Raw genomic sequence first — 19589 nt, 5'->3', positions numbered from 1 at the left:
AATAGCCTAAATCATGCATTTTGTAGTTGAATTATGTGAGATTCTTTGCTGGTTCGCTGGAGAGCTCAGGTGAGTGACTCTGGGAAAACAGTAGTAGCCTAATAGTGCACCAGAAACATTAAGAAAAGCTCCAAACAATCATCAAATCAAACATGACTGGCATTGATGGGGGGATATGTATCTGTATCGTTATTTCTAGTTCCTCATCCGGCTGCCTTGTTGTTTTAGACAATGGTCATGCATGATTAAATGTTTTTTATCTGCCCTGTGACAGTATTTTGAGTGTGTTTTCACACACTCTGTGCAAACCTGCCTGTGTTTGTTTTCATGCTCTTTACTTGCTTGATCCATTTCAAGTTTATCCCTCTGCTCAAAGACACTTTTCATCAGAAGTGAATTTGTACAAATTGTTATTTTTCTTTCACTTTTAACAGCTGTCAACTGAATCATGTGCTGCTGTTTGTTGAGCTCTGATCTCTGTTTCACTGCATTAAGGTCTTTAAATTGCAGTTAATTCATGAAGACTCTGGCATTGCTATAATAGCCTCGATGATCTCTAATGTTTGAGCAGCAGCAACACTGGGTTAATAGATTAGAATGTTAGATATTTGCTGTAAATTCTGCTTTAATATTTGTGATTAGTGAATCTCTCTCTATTTTCTGTTGTGTCTGATCTGATCCAGCAGGTGGCGTTGTGACTTCTGTAAAAACTGCATCAGAAGCACACACAGAAGTTTGTGTGTGTGTGTGTGTGTGTGTTCTTGTTTATATTATATCGTGGGGACCAAATGGCCCCACGATATAATAAAAACCTGAGATCACCTACATTGTGGGGTCCAGCCAGCGGTCCCCATGAGGGAAATGGATTAATAAACATACTAAAAGATGTTTTTTTGAAAATGTAAAAATGCAGAATGTTTCCTGTGATGGTTAGGTTTAGGGATAGGGGTAGGGTAGGGGGATAGGAAGTACGGTTTGTACAGTATAAAAACCATTACGCCTATGGAGAGACCCCACTAAGATAGGTGCGCCTGTTTGTGTGTGTGTGTGTGTGTGTGTGTGTGTGTGTGTGTGTGTGGCGCGCATGCGCACAGCAGCCTTCTCGAGTTTTTTGCTCAGCCACAACCTGAAAGGAACTGTTTTACCTTTTCAGATTTAAAGCTCGTGCAGCAGTGTGTTAGATAATTTTGTTTTCAGACATGTCCTGATGAAGTGTTTCTTTTGGAGTATTTTATGGGAATAAAATCTCATCTATTGGATTTACAGCGCAAGTTTTTGGATCTGTATACATACAGTGTTTATTTGCTTCTGTGAACGCGATCATTGTTTGGTTTGATCTAATAAAAAAAAAAACTACAGATTAAACCGGAGAGACAGACGGACCGCGACACTGAAAACAGAAACGTGGATTCTGGGGTTGAGTTCTGGTGGAGCAGGCAAAGAGAAAGTTTTTGCAGCTGTGTGAAAAGAACGGAACTGGAATGTAAACCTGAAACCGTTGAACAGCGACATGATTGATCGATTCCCTTTTTTGACCGGTGTCTCTATTCCGGTTTGAAGAGCGCGTCCTCGCGTCAATGATGCTTTAACCGGACTGACTGAAGTATATCCAGTCATGTGTTCACTGAAAGCTCTTCAGGACTGGTGTCGAGATGTTTGTGAAGGCTACTCTGATGTTCAGTTCACAGACATGAGCTCCTCATTCATAGATGGACTGGCTTTCTGTGCGATCATCCACAAACACAGACCCGAGCTACTGTAAGAATCAGGAGTTTATTTCGATCTACTGTAACTGAGTCATGAGTTTATGATAAGAACTGATTCATGAGTTTAATACGATCTACTGTAAGAACCAATTTACTTATACTCATAATTTGATTAATATCTTATACTGTAAGAATCAACTTTTTTTTTTTTTTTTTTTTTGCCATGGTATTATAATAGTTCAGTGCCATGGTATAATCTGATAATGAAAATATAAGGGTTTTTTTTTAACATGTGAACATTTACCATATAGTATTCTATGGTAACTATGGTGACTTGTTAAAATAGTTGCCAAACTATTAAATGATTTATTATTAGAGCAGAATGAAATAATGAAATTAAATTGTATCAAATTTCACAGATGTGAGTGTTAAATTTATCATGTCAAAACATTAAATATTATGGTAGTTGCACACACATATATATATATATATAATTTGCTTTTTTTTTTGGACACTCCCTTCTGCCCCAGTTTGAAAACTCTTGCTCTAGATTAGGTAAATGTACATATCAGTAGTGTTTTCTGGCTTGTTTAGAAACCTCATGTCAGTTTCTTCTCATATCCAGCATGTGTCTGGTGTATCTTCAGCTCTGTATGTTTCTCTCTGCAGAGATTTTCACTCTCTGTCCAAACACAACGTCTACAAGAACATGCGTCTGGTGAGTTTCTGAGTTCAGCCGGACTTTAGTTTCTGGAGCTGAAGGTGTTGAAGCTTTATATGGAAGCTTTGTCCTTAGAAATGACAGTAAACCATCTGAAGACAGGAACACACCAAGCCGACAGTCGGCCGTCGGGCAGTTTTTGTTCGTCGGCCGACTAAGTTTTCTCAGTGTGTTCTGCACCGTCGGCTGAAGTTGGTCCTCGTCGCCTTTTTTCGGCCGATTCGACACGTTGAATCGGTGTCAGAGCTTGTCGGTCCATCTGATTGTTCTGATTGGCTGTTCAGATACTGCCACCCGCTGGTTCAGAAAGGCATTACATCTTACGCAGGCGCAGAACTGACGTGCTACTTGGCCATCGGCTGTCGAGCATTGGTTTGGTGTGTCAGGCCAACTTTGGACACAGATGCTGCCGACGTAAACCAACCCCGCAGTCTGCTTTCGTCGCCACTAGTTGGTCAATGTCGGCTTGGTGTGTTCCGGCCTTTAGATCTCAATTTTTTTACTCCAAATAAACTACCTGTGATTATTGTACCTGTGTTAAATATTCTGGTTGAGTAGTTTGTCCATCTCATATCGTTTATATCTCATCATCATCAGGCGTTTGATGTTGCGGAGCGTGAACTTGGAATTCCTGCTCTGCTGGATCCTGATGAGCTGTTGTGTGAGGAAGAGCCGGATCTTCTGTCCATCGTCACTTATGTCTCACAGCTCTACTGTGTCTTCAATGGAAAATCTCATGGTATGGATCATGATAGTTAACTACTGAAGATCTCATGTGTTCATCATGATTCACTGGAGCTGAAATTTGTGACTTTAATGTATTGATAATCTCTGGATCTGATCAGACAGTCTGAAGAATTGTGTGGAGGCTGAACCCATCAGTACCAGAAGACAAGAAGAGACACACACTCAGGTATGTGCCTGTCTGTCTATCTGTCTGTCAGTCTGTCTATCTGTCCATCTGCCTGTCTGCCTGTCCATCCATCCATCCATCTGTCTTGTCTGTCTGCCTGTCTGTCTCCATCTGTCTGTCTGTTTCTCCATCTGTCTGTCTGTTTCTCCATCCATCAAAATCAAATAATATGTTAAAATCAAAGTTATGTTCTCTGATGAAAGTAAATTTTGCATTTCCTTTGGAAATCAGGGTCCCAGAGTCTGGAGGAAGAGAGGAGAGGCACACAATCCGCGTTGCTTGAGGTCCAGTGTAAAGTTTCCACAGTCAGTGATGGTTTGGGGTGCCATGTCATCTGCTGGTGTTGGTCCACTGTGTTTTCTGAGGTCCAAGATCAACGCAGCCATATACCAGGAAGTTTTAGAGCACTTCATGCTTCCTGCTGCTGACCAACTTTATGGAGATGCAGATTTCATTTTCCAACAGGACTTGGCACCTGCACACAGTGCCAAAGCTACCAGTACCTGGTTTAAGGACCATGGTATCCCTGTACTTAATTGGCCAGCAAACTCGCCTGACCTTAACCCCATAGAAAATCTATGGGGTATTGTGAAGAGGAAGATGCGATATGCCAGATAATGCAGAAGAGCTGAAGGCCACTATCAGAGCAACCTGGGCTCTCATAACACCTGAGCAGTGCCACAGACTGATCGACTCCATGCCACGCCGCATTGCTGCAGTAATTCAGGCAAAAGGAGCCCCAACTAAGTATTGAGTGCTGTACATGCTCATACTTTTCATGTTCATACTTTTCAGTTGGCCAAGATTTCTAAAAATCCTTTCTTTGTATTGGTCTTAAGTAATATTTTAATTTTCTGAGATACTGAATTTGGGATTTTCCTTAGTTGTCAGTTATAATCATCAAAATTAAAAGAAATAAACATTTGAAATATATCAGTCTGTGTGTAATGAATGAATATAATATACAAGTTTTACTTTTTGAATGGAATTAGTGAAATAAATCAACTTTTTGATGATATTCTAATTATATGACCAGCATTTGTATATAACGCACTCGTCTAAATGCAACTTGTTGAAACTTTTAATAATTCTGTCCTCGTACAGTTTTTTTTTTTTTTTGTCAATAAAACAGAAGGTGTTAATCAGTTATTGTATATCAAGACCAAGGACATGTTTGTGTGCATTTTGTTTTGTGCTTTTTTCCAGAAAAAGCGCTTGTTTGTCTGTGTAAAGACTGTGTATTGTGTCTGAGCGCCAAGAGAACTGATAACAGCGGCTACAGGCAAAACTCCTTCCAGTAAGACATCGCCTCTTATTTAACACAGACCAATGAATTTCTTATCGAATGGAGATGTTTATTTCTTTTAGGTACATCCATGCATGCTTGTTGCAAAAAGATGTACAATAGGCTACTTTGAGGAAATGAATACTTCCACAGAATGAATAGTCTTGTTTTATTTATTACATGTCATAACATAACAGAACTTCCAAAAAAGGAAGTCTTGAAATTTTGAAAGATAATATTCAAAAGGTGAACATTTATTAATAAGAAATTAAATATGTATATTGTTTAATTATTCATTAAACTTAATCAATGACAAACCTTAAATAAAGGTTAATTTCCAAAATATTTTGGGTTCATTTTAAGCAAGCAATACAGTAATTTTTAAACAATTGTTGAGTTAAAAAAAAAAATTGCCCAGCAGGTTGGGCAAACATTTAACCCAACCGCTGAGTTTGTCAATTTTCAACCCACCTTTTTGGGTTGTTTTTAACCCCATTTTAACTGACATCTCTATAAATAGAATAATAAATCTGTCAAAAGATGGAGAGGAGAGAGAAATCTTTCCACAGCTCTACTGTCCCACCCCAATGTCCCGTGTAATATTTTCTTCATTCTATTTATTTTATTACTTATTTTCATTTAACTTTTGATACACACTGCCATGCTGGGGCAACTTAATGGCTGCACTGTGTTCTGCTGTTTGTTCCACCACTTTGAAACAAATGACATGACTAAGGCTAATAAGATGCACAATATGTCGGAAGACATGCTGTGGGTCAGACTTGATACACCTAATTTTTGTTTTGTAAGAAGCCTTTCTTGAAAGGTAATTTTGTTTTGTATAAATTGTATCTTAATTTTAATCAATGTTTTATCAACCAGTTGCCTGGATTTAATAAAGAAGAAGAAAAAACGGCGGCTGTGAATGTCACAATTAATTGATAAGATATTGTTGGTTTAACATATTTTAGTTGAACACAAGTAGGCCTACTGAAAACTGGCAGTTAATAATAATCAGACACACACAGTCCATATGTTTGGACTGTTCCTCCCCCTTGCGCAGGAAGCTGTTTTTTTTTTCCTCCAGAAGCACTTGAACATAGGACAGAAGATTATTGATTATTGTGTTTATAGTTCATATCATACACCATATGCACTCCTGTAACTTTCATCACCAAAAAAATAAATAAAATAAAATACAAAAAAAAGTGTGGTGATGACGTGACTAGCCTACCTGAAAAATTCCAATACAAAACACATGCAAACATGACTTTTAATTATCAAAGCAGTCAACATTTATTAGATTAAAATGCCAGCAGTACTGTAACAACACAACTAATGCACCAGGTATACTTCGGCCGTCCACGTTTGTGCACCAATGCATGGCGTAATTTTTGCGGCCGACACCGCAAAATCTGTGTCCATCTGTGTGCAGCCCAAATTTCGAGACCACACGGACGGTGCGTTTGCAACAGGGTATGCGCAAGCAGGACAGAAGAGTCCACTAGGTGGCAATACACACAGTACTGAGCACAATGTGCAGTCGTTGAGGAAGAGTGTGTAAAGAGTAAACTCGGAGGTATGCCGTCTCCATCGTTTTTGATTCCTGTTCTCTTGGTGTATCTTCTGAACTATGTTGCAATGGTGGATGCACTATTTTTCTCCTCCGATCCTGCCAAGCGAATATCCCATTGATAACACAATGTCTGGTAAAGAGTATAGAAAAATTGTACTGTGCATGTGTCGTACTCAGTCATCCACACGCATCCGTGGTTTAGTACACTTTGAAAGATGCACGGATGCGTCTGGGCGTGGAAATTGAAGTATGCACGAGTGGTGCATGTGTTTTGCTACCATAATTAACTGTATTGTTTTGTCATTTAATTGTATATGTTTCGATTAGCATTAGTCTGTGAATGCGCCATATTTGATTGTAAACGTACCTTGCGTTTATTTACAGGTATGTTCTTTTGAGTCCATGGATCGATTAGAAGAAGATGCAATCTATACAATTTCTAAGCATGCCACACCTTCACTTTCTTCAAGGCAGGGCCTAATGTGATTACTGAAATTGATTATGGGGTGTATCCTTGATGACATAGCTATAATTGGGGGAGACTGTGTGCCAAGAGGACAAACAGCCTCTGCTGAATAGCATTGGACCTCAGCTGATGCGTGCCACAAGGAAAAATTTTTCCTTGTCTTCTGAAGTCCAACTCCTAGCAGCCTTTTGATTTTATGCAACAGGCAGTTTTCTCCAGGTACTTGGTGATGGGCTTAGACTAAGGCATCAGTGTCAAGAGCTGCTCAAGCGGTCACCAATGCATTACTTACACTTGCTGTGGAACACATTAAATTTCCAGCATCACGACAGGACTTCACAGAAATACAACAGTATTTTTTAACACATCATCACAATCCACAGGTCATCGGAGTGATCGAGGGTACCTTGATCCTGATCCTTACACCATCTGTGGATGGCCATGCATATATATTTAACAGAGGCCAGCTAGTAGTCGCTGTGCGAGTAAACCTCACTCCTCTGATCTCAAGAGATGCTCTGGTGACTGACGCTAGAGGTTGCATCCTTTAGCCTCCTTGTTAGAGCGTCCAACTCCCACCCCAGAGACTCAGGTTTGAGGCCCGTGCAGAGTGGGCCGAGTAGGACCTGGGTAGAGGGGCTACATATATGCCACAAAGGCTATGACTGCCAGGTGATCTGTGACCATAAGGGTTTGAATACAGACAATGTTTCAAGGCCCAGAAGCACACAGGACCGGATCAGCAGCCAGCCAGCTCCAGGACCAGAACAAGTCCATCAGCAGCTCGTAAGTGAAGAAATATGGATGTCAAAAAATGGTGAAATTGAATGGTCTTACCCAAGAAATGAGCCACCCCGCATGGCTGCCAATGTGATAAAGATGCAACCAGGGCCAACACAGATGGCAGTTACTCATGTGCAGGACGTCAATCTTCTTTTGAGCTGATGCTCAATCTTATCCTCTTCTTCAAAGTCCCTGTCAGACACTGAATTTTCAGAAACCTCTTCCTCTATATCATCAAAAGCTTCTCTCTCTTCCAAAATCAACTGCAAGGTCCTCTGAGCAGCAAATCTTTGATCTTGATAAGGAATCAAACTGGCAAAGCTATATTTATTGTGTATTTATATTTATTGGTTGCAAACATTGTTGCAACACCAGCTCTCCCAAAAAAATAACACAAATAAATAAATGAAATCATAAATAGGCACATACTGATGCCTCAAACTGTACTGTTTTTTTGTGACATTCTGTTTTTACCCATCAGTGAAACTGAAAGCAGATGGTGTTGCTGCTTGAATTTTGCAACCATGTTGCAACTTTGTGTGGGAACGGTAGAGACACAAAACTCACACTCACTCACTCACACACCAGACAAGAGGAGGGCAGAGTTAAGGTTCACAGGACCTACAATTTCCACACTTTTATTTGCCCCCAACATCTTGTAAGTAATATAAATGTGTAAGGGGGTGTACAGCATGTGGTCATTGAAAATGTGTTCTGGTATGTTCTTAATGGGCCAGCCTTCCACATGCATCAATGAGTCGCTGGTTCACCACTGTTCCTTCCTTGGAGCACTTTTGATAGATACTGACCACTGCAGACCGGGAACACCCCACAAGAGCTGCAGTTTTGGAGATGCTCTGATCCAGTCTTCTAGCATCACAATTTGGCCCTTGTCAAACTCACTCAAATCCTTACGCTTGCCCATTTTTCCTGTTTCTAACATATCAACTTTGAGGACAAAATGTTCAGTTGCTGCCTAATATTGGTGCCGTGATGAAGAGATAATCAGTGTTATTCACTTCACCTGTCAGTGCTCATAATGTTATGTACTCTATAACTGTATAGCACTTTATCAAAACTCGGGTGTTTCTAGCTCACTTCCTCATTCTGTGCTGTCAGTAGGTGTCCCTGTAGTCCTTTAATAGTCAGATCTTATTATTATTATATAATTGTACTAAATTAATGTTAAAAGAGCAGACCAGATTATGAGTTTCTATTAACAACTATATGCATGGCTTGGGTGTTCAGTACAAGCTTATTTATTTCAGTAAACAACTGCAGTTTACATTTTTTGTTTTTGAAGTCTGACCCATGACAGGCATTTGAGTGCATCACACATACAAAAGTGAATTTTTTTCACAGCTGACAGTGTTTTTCCCCTCCCCCACTGTGGTCGTTTTTTCACCCGCCAGACTTACAGGTCACTGCGGTGTTCATGCCTGTTTCTGAAGATTTCAGGCGATGCACTTCCTGCTTAAAAACACATCTAAATAGACTTTCGGTCATGGGCCCGAGTGTTATTATGAAGATCTTCGCTCTGCTTTGTGTTTTTCTTCTTTATGGGACTTTGCCTTCAATTCAAGCAGGTAAATGATTAAAAGTTTATCAGCGAACCAAAGTCAAAGTAACTAATGAGCATGTGTCAATTTAAAATGTCTTTGTAATGACCGAATGGAAATACGATTACAAATTTATGGTAACATGAATATATTTTGATACAAGTGAACAGGTATTTTTACCAGTTTTGTCAATCCACTAATAACTGGACCAAAATTTTGATCTATAAGCAGTGGCTAATTTTCCACCACCATTCATAATTCATATCATAATAAGTTTTTATCTCATAATTATGACTTTTAAAGTCATTATCTCAATTTAGTAAGTCATAATAATGTAAACTCTAAAAAATGCTGAGTTAAAAGCAACCCAAGTTAGGTTGAAAATGGACAAAGCCAGCAATCGGGTTGTTTTAACCCAGTAGTTTGGTTAAATGTTTGCCCAATGTTACTTAACCCAACTATTCTTTAAAATTTACTATATGGCTGGCTTAAAATGAACTTAAAATAGGTTGGAAATTAAAAATCAGACACATAATTACTAAATGCAACAATAATAATCAAAAGGTGAACATTTATTAATAAGCAATTTAATGCATGTTTATTGTTTAATTATTCATTAAACTTATAAATTAATGTTCATGCATTAAACATATTAATAAATGTTAATTTCCAACATACAGTCCTGGCCAAAAGTTTTGAGAATGAAATAAATATTAATTTTCACAAAGTCTGCTGCTTCAGTGTTCATAGATTCTTTTGTCAGATGTTACTATGGTATACTAAAGTATAATTCCAAGCATTTCATAAGTGTCAAAGGCATTTATTGACAATTACATTAAGTTTATGCAAAGAGTCACTGTTTGCATTGTTGATCCTTCTTTTTCAAGACCTCTGCAATTCGCCCTGGTATGCTGTCAATCAACTTCTGGGCTGAATCTTTTGTTACGAATTAGTGATTCGGATCACATATCAAACTGCCAAAGCAGTGTTTTGAAATTGGCCATCGCTATATATTGTTGAAAAGTCGTTATTTTTTATTTTTATTTATTTATTTATTTATTTTTTGCCGCACAAAAAGTATTCTCCTTGCTTTATAATATTAAGTAGGTAGAACCACTGTACTCACAATAATTTTTAAATATGTTTTGAGTACCTTTCTGGATATTGAGAATCTGTCATGATTATCAGCTGGAGTGCCCTTGATAGCCACCAGAGGGCACTCTACCCCAAACTATTATCAATATCAAAGACTTCAGTTCCCATCATCCTTTGCCCGGACTTTTCAGCCATGATTGCATTCAGCAGTTCCTCATTTCATTGACAGTTTGTCAATATAAGCCTGGTTCACTCATCCATTCCCTGTGAAGTATTGTCTGGTGTCACAACTGAGCGTTAATCCTGTGTTCCCTTGCCCTTGGTTTTGATCTCTGCCTGTTTTCTGGATTACCCTGCCTGCCCTGTGTGTTTCTGCCTTGTTGTATGTTTTGGACTGCCTTCTTGTGTATTTATGAGCCTTTGCCTGTTCTTGACCTTGATTGTGGATTACCCTTAATTAAACTTCATTTGGATCCTCAACCATTCAAGTCTCGGTGTAGTTGTGACAAGTTCAGTGGCATTACTGGCAATAGAGGCCTCACTGAGCCATCAGATTTCATCAAAAATATCTTGCGTTCTGAAGATAAACTAAGGTCTTACGGGTGTAGAATGACATGAGGGTGAGCAATAAATGCAGAATTCATTTTTGGGTGAACTAACCCTTTAAGTTTATGCAAAGAGTCAATATTTGTAGTGAAGATGAACAAAGATGAACGAAGGTCATTTTTAGGTGAACTAACTAACCCTTTAATGTAATTGTCAATAAATGCCTTTGACACTTATGAAATGCTTGGAATTATACTTTAGATTACCATAGTAACATCTGACAAAAAGATCTAAAAACACTGAAACAGCAGACTTTGTGAAAATTAATAATTGTTTGGATTCATTTTAAGCAAGCAATACAGTAATTTTTTTAGCAATCGCTGAATTAAATAAAACTACCCAGCAGGTTGGGCAAACATTTAACCGCTGAGTTAAAACAACCCAATTGCTAAGTTTGTCCATTTTCAACCCATCTTGTTGTTTTTAACCCAACATTTTTAGAGTGTAATCCAAACCTTACTTTCATTCAGGAAATTTTTAGAGTGTAGTTCTTTTATGCCTTTTTATGTCTAGTTTATTCCTCTTGATTGCAGAGAGACACTCGCTGTATTACATTTACACAGCCTTGTCTAAACCTGTGGATCTGCCGGGCATCTATGAATTCAGTGCTATGGGTCTGCTGGACGACACACAGATCGACTATTACAATAGTGAAGAAAAGAGAAAGATTCCCAAACAGCAGTGGATGAAAGAGAAAATGCAGGAGGATTACTGGGAAAAAGGCACTCAGTCCAGAAAGAGTAAAGAACAGTGGTTTAATGTGAACATCCATATTCTGATGAGCCGCATGAGACACGATGAATCAGGTGAGAAACATTCATACAGTTTAACCTGCACATGATTTTTTATTAAGACACAACAAACATTTTGACTCTTCTCCATTTCAGATCTTCATGTTCTTCAGTGGAGACACGGTTGTGAAGTTGAGCAGCAGGGAGATGAAGTGAAGTTTCTCAAAGGCATTGATGAGTACGGCTATGATGGAGAAAACTTATTGTTTTTTGATGATAAAGAGTCTCAATGGGTCGCTCTAGTTGATGAAGCTCTACCAACCAAGAGAAAATGGGACAATGTGCCGATCCTAAACCAATACACCAAAGGATACCTGGAGAAAGAGTGTGTGGACTGGCTCAACAAATTCAGAGAATATGGAGACGAGAAGCTCAGAAACGGCTGTGAGTAAATGTGTGTTTGTAGATTATCTGCAGCTGATGAAACTGATTGATGAACTGATTCTGTGTTTTCAGCTCCTCCAAATGTTTATGTGTTTGAAAAGAAGAATACCAATGATGAAACCAAGCTGAAACTCACCTGTCTGGCCACTGGCTTCTACCCCAAAGATGTGATGATGACTATTAGGAAATATAACACATCTCTGCCTGAAGATGAGATTGAATCCACAGGAATCAGACCAAACCATGATGGTTCCTTCCAGATGAGGAAGAGTGTGGAGATCAAGAAGGAGGAAAAAGATGAATATGATTGTTTTGTGTCCCACAAGAGCATCAAAGATCCAGTTATCACCAAATTAGGTATGCAAACTTAGGGTATGTTTACATGACAATGGTGTACTATAAAAGTGAAGTTTTTATCCCACCGCTGCCAAGGCAAATGTTAGGATAGTCATGGCCTAATGGTTAGAAAGTCAGACAAGTAACCTAAAGAGGTTGTGGGTTCAATTCTCAATACCGGTAGGAAAGGACTGAGCTTCCTTTGAGCAAGACACCAAATGTGTGTGTGTGTGTGTGTGTGTGTGTGTGTTCACGACTCACTACTGATAAATGTTTGTGCACTACCTTGTGTTACCTTACTTGAACAACACTTTCACTTTTTCCTTTGTGTTTTTCACGTACACATAAAAACATTGTCAAAGCGATCCCCGTTCACACAAATCTGCAAAAACGACTAAAAACACTGTATTATTCATGCCAGGCCAATAGATGGCGATGTCACTATGTCAAGAAACACTACGCACCTATAGACTGAACATATAATACACATGTGAATGACGTCAACATTTTCACAAATACTGATTTTTGTAATTTCAAGAAAGAATCTGATGGTATGTTTGAACTGTTGCTTTAATATAAACCATGCAAATTTCATGTAGATTCACACCACAGCACTGGAGATGCACTTTGACATTTCACTCTTTCTCCAACAGGACGCAAGAGTGGTGAAACACTAGACATCAGTGCGACTGTCTCTCGGGAGAAAACCAAACAAAGTATGTTTTACCTGAAATATCAGTGCTGTTTTGACTCATTTCTGTTTCTCCATAGGCTCTAGTGTAGCACAGGAGAAATATCATTACATTCAGAGCTTCTTACAGGAGCTGCTTGTTAATTGTAAATATAGCATTAAAGGATTAGTTCAGTTTCAAATGAAAATTAGCCCAAGCTTTACTCACCCTCAATCCAACCTAGGTGTATATGACTTTCTTCTTTCTGATGAACACAATCAGATGTATATAAATAAATATCATGACACATCCAAGATTTATAATGGTAGTGAACAGGACCAACAAGTATATGAAGCTGAAGAAAGTGCATCCATCCACATTCATCCATCATAAACGTACGACACACGGCTCTGGGGGGTTAATAAGGGCCTTCTGAAGTGAAGCAATGCGTTTGTGTAAGAAAAATATCCATATTTAACAAGTTATGTTCTGATAACCGATTTACACTAAATGACTAGCGGAAGAGGTGTAACTCTAGTCTGACAGGCGTGACCAAAATTGTATTATCTATAAAACACAATTTTATACATGTCTAAATGTTGTAATATGTATTCCACATTATCATAATATGTTAGGAAGTCTCACAAAAGCAGTTCTGGGCAAGGTACTCAAAAAATAGATTCAGAAAAATTGCTTATTACACTATAAGCTGCTTGACAAATGTCTGCCAAATTCATTCACTCATTTCCATTCATTTATTCAGTGGACTATATTAGTAGAGTGATGTGAGGAATAGTGAATGAGGGTATATGGGGCGATTACAAATACAGACCAGGTCTCTGGAACTATCCATCATTTTCAAAACAGTTCTGCAATATATTAACCTGCTTCCATCTACAGCATAAATGTGGATGTTTTGTTGATCACTTTGTTGTTTTGGATCTTTCTTGAATGATTTGCTGCTCTTTTTAAATCAATGAGTGAAATTCCATTAACTGTGTTGTAAGAGTCTTTTCTTGGACTGAAATCAAGGAAAAGGTTTCCAGTAGGATCTCATTTGATCCTGTTAGGATATCTTGGGATTTTGACTAAAATGTCTCTGAATTGCAGATCTGGCTTTGTTATCATAATACATTTAGTCTATTTGGTACTGAGTGTGTTTATAAGTATTAGTGATCAGCTATTTCATGCATATTTTATCTCTCTTGATTGCAGAGAGACACTCGCTGTATTACATTTACACGGCCTTGTCTAAACCTGTGGATCTGCCCGGCATCTATGAATTCACTGCTATGGGTCTGCTGGACGGCACACAGATCGACTATTACAATAGTGAAGAAAAGAGAAAGATTCCCAAACAACAGTGGATGAAAGAGAAAATGCAGGAGGATTACTGGGAAAAAGGCACTCAATCCAGAAAGAGTAAAGAACAGTGGTTTAATGTGAACATCCATATTCTGATGAACCGCATGAACCACAATGAATCAGGTGAGGAACATCCATACAGTTTAACCTACACATGATCTTTATTATCACCACCTCACTACAAACATTTTGATTTGTGTCCATTTCAGATCTTCATGTTCTTCAGTGGAGAGTTGGTTGTGAAGTTGAGAAGCAGGGAGATGAAGTAAAGTTTCTCAAAGGCATTTATGAGTACAGTTATGATGGAGAAAACTTCTTGTCTTTTGATGATGGAGAGGCTCAATGGGTCGCTCCAGTTGTTGCAGCTCTACCAACCAAGAGAAAATGGGACAATATCCCCATCGTAAACCAATACACCAAGGGATACCTGGAGAAAGAGTGTGTGGACTGGCTCAACAAATTCAGAGAATATAGAGACAAGGAGCTCAGAAACAGCTGTGAGTAAATGAGCAGTATTTGTATTTGTTGATGATCTGCAGCTGATTGATAAACTAATACCTGTGTTTTCAGCTCCTCCAGATGTTCATATGTTTGTGAGAAAATCCATTTACAAAAGCAAGCTGAAACTCACCTGTCTGGTCACTGGCTTCTACCCAAAAGACGTGATCTTGACTATTAGGAAATATCACACATCTCTGCCTGAAGATGAGATCGAATCCACAGGAATCAGACCAAACCATGATGGATCCTTCCAGATGAGGAAGAGTGCAGAGATCAAGGGGAAGGAAAAAGATGAATATGATTGTTTTGTGATCCACAGTTCCCTCAAAGAACCAATTATCAACAAATTAGGTAGGCAAACTGTAAGCATTAATACAATTATTAGATACATCATAATGCCCTTTTCAGATATTATTTAGAATTTAAATATTAAGATATTGTTTCAGCTGTATGAAATATCATGTCTCAGAATAGTGCTGCACTGCCACTATACTTGATATTCTTGTGGTTTTCCAGGACAAGCTACTGAACCATTGAATGCAAGTGCAGCTGATGCTGAAGAGCCTTTGCTTGAGAAAGAAATCGATGGTATGTCTTTTTAAGATTTGTTATTTATCAGGCAAATTTCAAATAGATTCAGCAGTGGAGATTTGACATTACACTGTTTCTCCAACAGGACAAGAGAGATCTGGAGAATCACCAGACATCAGGGCGACTGTTTTCATATTTTATATCTCTGTCATATTTCATTTAATCTGGATATTTTGAAGCTCAAGAAACTGACATTTTAGACTAAGTGCCCAAAGAAAGATCTTTTCATTTGAAGAGAGCTGATTTTTCAGGCTCAAATTGAATTTTATGAAATTTAGCTATAAAAAAAAAAAAAAAAAAAATGCAATTAATCAAACATGTGAGTTTGTCTTTCTGACTTGCAACAGCATGTTTCTTCCACAGTAAAATAGTATTTCCATCAATATTTTCTATCAATATTTTTTTATTTCGAAAAACAAACAAACAAACAAACAAAACAAAAAAAGTATATTTTGCCAGACATGCACAGTAACAAATGAATAGCTGTCTCTTAACACACATTGCAAAAGTTACATTTTACAACTCGTGGCCGCATCACCACCTCGGGTGAGCATTATTTTCTAGGAATTTAACAGCCTGTCCTCAATGATTAGAACTGAATATTCCATAAAACAGGATTCTGTTTGTCAAAAAAAAACAAACAAACAAAAAAACAATAAATAAATCTCCACTGAAGGTGAAATAAATAAGTACATTGGATAAAGCCCATTACGCTCCAACAGTAGGAAAGACACACACTAGATAGCAAAGGTGAAATGTGTAACGTCAGAAGAGAATTTAAATGTCGGAACAACTTTCACTTTCACTTTTGAATCATGTGCCGCTGTTTGTCTCCTGAGGGAGGCGCTGTGACTCCATCAGAAACACCAGCGAAACAGCGACGTGCCGTGCTAGATCAGCATGTTGAAATGTTTTAGCTCAGTAACATTAATCAGACGTAGGCGAAACATTATTTTTCAACATTTAAAATGAATGTAACTAACCCTTTACGAATGTATTTGTCTGTCAGTAAACCATCCATTAATGAATGAAGTAATTGGGGTTTTCCTTCATTTGTTCTTTAATAATATATAGGCTATTCTCAAAACGTTATATATTATATATTTAAATACTGAGTACCTACTATTAATTAACAACATGTACTTACTATATGGTTATAACGGTTAGTTGCATGTAATTGTGCATAATTTACTGTTAGTTCTATGGTAATTATACAAAAAAAGGACATTTGCATTATAAGAATTATATAGGGAGACTTCATATAAAAAGGCTGACTTGTTATGTAATGTTTGCTAAATAAAATGAGAAAATCTCCCCTTATTTTAACCTTTAAATGCATGACTGTTTCGCCAATCATTCTTACATATTCGGGTCTTTATCGACGCAAATCTATATATAACACGGAAGGATCAATACCTGTCGCGATAATATAAAACTCCTCTGATATTAGAGTAACAATTACAGAAGAATAAAATAAATAATATTTTGTTACCTTTTGAAGCTTGAAAGTGCTCATTTTAAGCAGATGTGTTATGCCATCATCACTGTCCTCGTCAGAGCTCATTTCCCAGTAAATTCAGCAAATAATGGGCTAGTTTTATGTTTTAGGTCACCAATATGAGCCCATTCGCGATCTCAAACGTAGCCTATTCTCAAAACTATATAATTTTCAACACCTTCAAAATCAATATTTCGATCGCAGCAGCTTCACCAGATTCATCCAGTAACAGTTACAGTCATATTTGATTGCGTTCAGTACTTGTTCTGCAGTAAATCGCTGAGCCATTTCATGTTTTTCTTATTATTTCGTTTTCTGTCTAAATGAATCGTCACTTCATCATTGTGTATCAGACATTGCCACCTTGTGGAATAAAGGTGAATTGCACGTATTCTGTCATCTAAGATTCAATTATTGTTGTGCAGAAAAAATATGCCTACACTGATACTCACCTCGGGTCGTTAGCGATCCAATACAATTTTTACAAAAATGAATTCAAAAATAGGTATTCTTTTATAATTTCATGATTTTTTTCTTGTTATATTCTTTATAATGAATTGATTGAGGAATACAAAGAAGATTGAAGTCTAACTTTAAAAACTGAGGAGGAGGGTAGTGAATGACGTCCCGGGTCACTAAAGACCCAAGGTATGCATTTAAGGGTTAATAGTGCGGAAATCCCAGTATTTTGGCGTGATGTCTTCACTTGTTTTGCCGACGTGCAATTTTATTACAGATCGTGATATCAGAGCTATTCAACACTTAAAATATGAAATAATATATGAAATAATAGCCTAAATCATGCATTTTGTAGTTGAATTATGTGAGATTCTTTGCTGGTTCACTGGAGAGCTCAGGTGAGTGACTCTGGGAAAACAGTAGTAGCCTAATAGTGCACCAGAAACATTAAGAAAAGCTCCAAACAATCATCAAATCAAACATGACTGGCATTGATGGGGGGAGTATCTGTATCGTTATTTCTAGTTCCTCATCTGCTGCCTTGTTGTTTTAGACAATGGTCATGCATGATTACATGTTTTGATCTGCCCCGTGACAGTCAGTATTTTAAGTGTTTTGACACACCCTGTGCAAACCTGCCTATGTTTGTTTTCATGCTCTTTACTGGCTTAATCCATTTCAAGTTTATCCCTTTGCTCAAAGACACTTTCCATCAGAAGTGAGTTTGTACAAATTGTTATTTTTCTTTCACTTTTAACAGCTGTCAACTGAATCATGTGCTGCAGTTTGTGGAGCTCTGGAGCCGTATTCACAAAACATCTTAAGGCTAAAAGTAGCTCCTAAATTGCCGATTTAGGAGAAACTCTTAAAAATAATGGGCGTGTCAGTCCTAATTTTAGGACTCCTAAATTTTTGCTCTAAGAGTATTTCACAAAGCATTTTAGCGCTAAAACTAGCTCCTAAATCTGTGAAACGTTAGGAGTAGTCAAGAGGACTCCTAAGTCACTAAGACCAAATCACAAACAATCCTAATCTACCCAAAGACACTGTACACCATTGAGGGAATAGCGACAGAGCCTTAGGTGCTGAACCTTTTCTTCATAAATGCAATAAAATGCAATGCAAAAAAAAAAAAATTGATTTATAGATTTGAATCTATGATGAGATGCCAAAAATGTATCTTTAACAAATAAATAAATATTGTCTGATTACCTGTGGCAGTGGTTTTCATGGGTTCACACTTACAAATAATTTAATAGAGTAAAAAAAAAAAAAAAAAAAAAAATATATATATATATATATATATATATATATATATATATATATATATATATATATATATATCGTCTGTGTATTTATTCCTCTTCTCGTGCTGATTAGAAAGACCATTTGAATGTGTTTCTCCCAAACTTTGTTTATAAAACATAATTTGTCGGTTGAATTCTGCATTCTCTTGAGATGCAGACATCCAAGAGGTGGACAATTAAGTGTATAGTTTAATTAGTGACACTTAGCCTACATTTTAAAACCTTTATGGCAACAATACGTCAACATTTTATTTTGACTGTGGGAACATTTTTATTAAAAAAATATTTATTTGAATAGGGCAACATTTGTATTTTAAAACCTTTATTTTAATATGGAAACATGACACCTCATTCTACAATATTTCTATGATTAAATCACTGACTCCTCCCCCATCAGCCAATCACTGTGTGTTTACTCCATAGCAACGAGGTCAACCCCGCCCTTACTCTTAGCTTAAGACTTCAGTCTATTCCTTAGTAAAAGTTTGTCTCAGCAGCTTTGTGAATAGGTTTTAAGAGAAAACTCTTAGCTAAGAACTTTTACTGCTATTTAGGAGAACTCTTAGTGGTAAGATAAAATGTTTTGTGAATACAGCCCCTGATCTCTGTTTCACTGCATTAAGGTCTTTAAATTCCAGTTTATCCATGAAGACTCTGGCATTGCTATAATAGCCGATGATCTCTAATGTTTTAGCAGCAGCAACACTGGGTTAATTGGGTTAATAGATTAGAATGTTAGATATTTGCTGTAAATTCTGCTTTAATATTTGTGATTTGTGAATCGCTCTCTATTTCCTGTTGTGTCTGATCTGATCCAGCAGGTGGCGTTGTGACGTCTGTAAACACTGCATCAGAAGCACACACAGAAGTTTGTGTGTGTGTGTGTGTGTGTGTGTGTGTGTGTGTGTGTGTGTGTGTGTGTTGCGCATGCGCATGCGCACAGCTGCCCTCTTGAGTTTTTTTGCTCTGCCACAAC

The 19589-nt window shown here is 37.6% G+C and overlaps 2 protein-coding genes across 2 annotated transcripts; both read left to right on the top strand.

The window, feature by feature from the left end:
- The first annotated feature begins 1144 nt into the window (after positions 1–1144).
- LOC137003363 (uncharacterized) lies at positions 1145–4641 on the top strand. The gene is made up of 6 exons (XM_067363494.1): positions 1145–1758; positions 2376–2424; positions 3025–3166; positions 3273–3340; positions 3572–3938; positions 4547–4641. Exons 1-6 carry the CDS (start codon positions 1616–1618, stop codon positions 4639–4641), a joined length of 864 nt encoding a protein of 287 aa, XP_067219595.1. The 5' UTR covers positions 1145–1615.
- Positions 4642–8935: 4294 nt separating this feature from the next.
- Positions 8936–17194, top strand: LOC137017089 (uncharacterized). The gene is made up of 10 exons (XM_067381044.1): positions 8936–9036; positions 11244–11516; positions 11598–11885; positions 11958–12242; positions 12875–12937; positions 14108–14380; positions 14467–14754; positions 14828–15109; positions 15275–15346; positions 15435–17194. Exons 1-10 carry the CDS (start codon positions 8955–8957, stop codon positions 15524–15526), a joined length of 1998 nt encoding a protein of 665 aa, XP_067237145.1. The 5' UTR covers positions 8936–8954; the 3' UTR covers positions 15527–17194.
- The last annotated feature ends 2395 nt before the right edge of the window (positions 17195–19589 follow it).

This window comes from Chanodichthys erythropterus, chromosome 3 (genome assembly GCF_024489055.1).
Source record: "Chanodichthys erythropterus isolate Z2021 chromosome 3, ASM2448905v1, whole genome shotgun sequence".
Taxonomy (NCBI): domain Eukaryota; kingdom Metazoa; phylum Chordata; class Actinopteri; order Cypriniformes; family Xenocyprididae; genus Chanodichthys; species Chanodichthys erythropterus.
The sequence above is the reverse complement of the archived record's forward strand: the minus strand, read 5'-3'. Positions and strand labels throughout refer to the sequence as shown.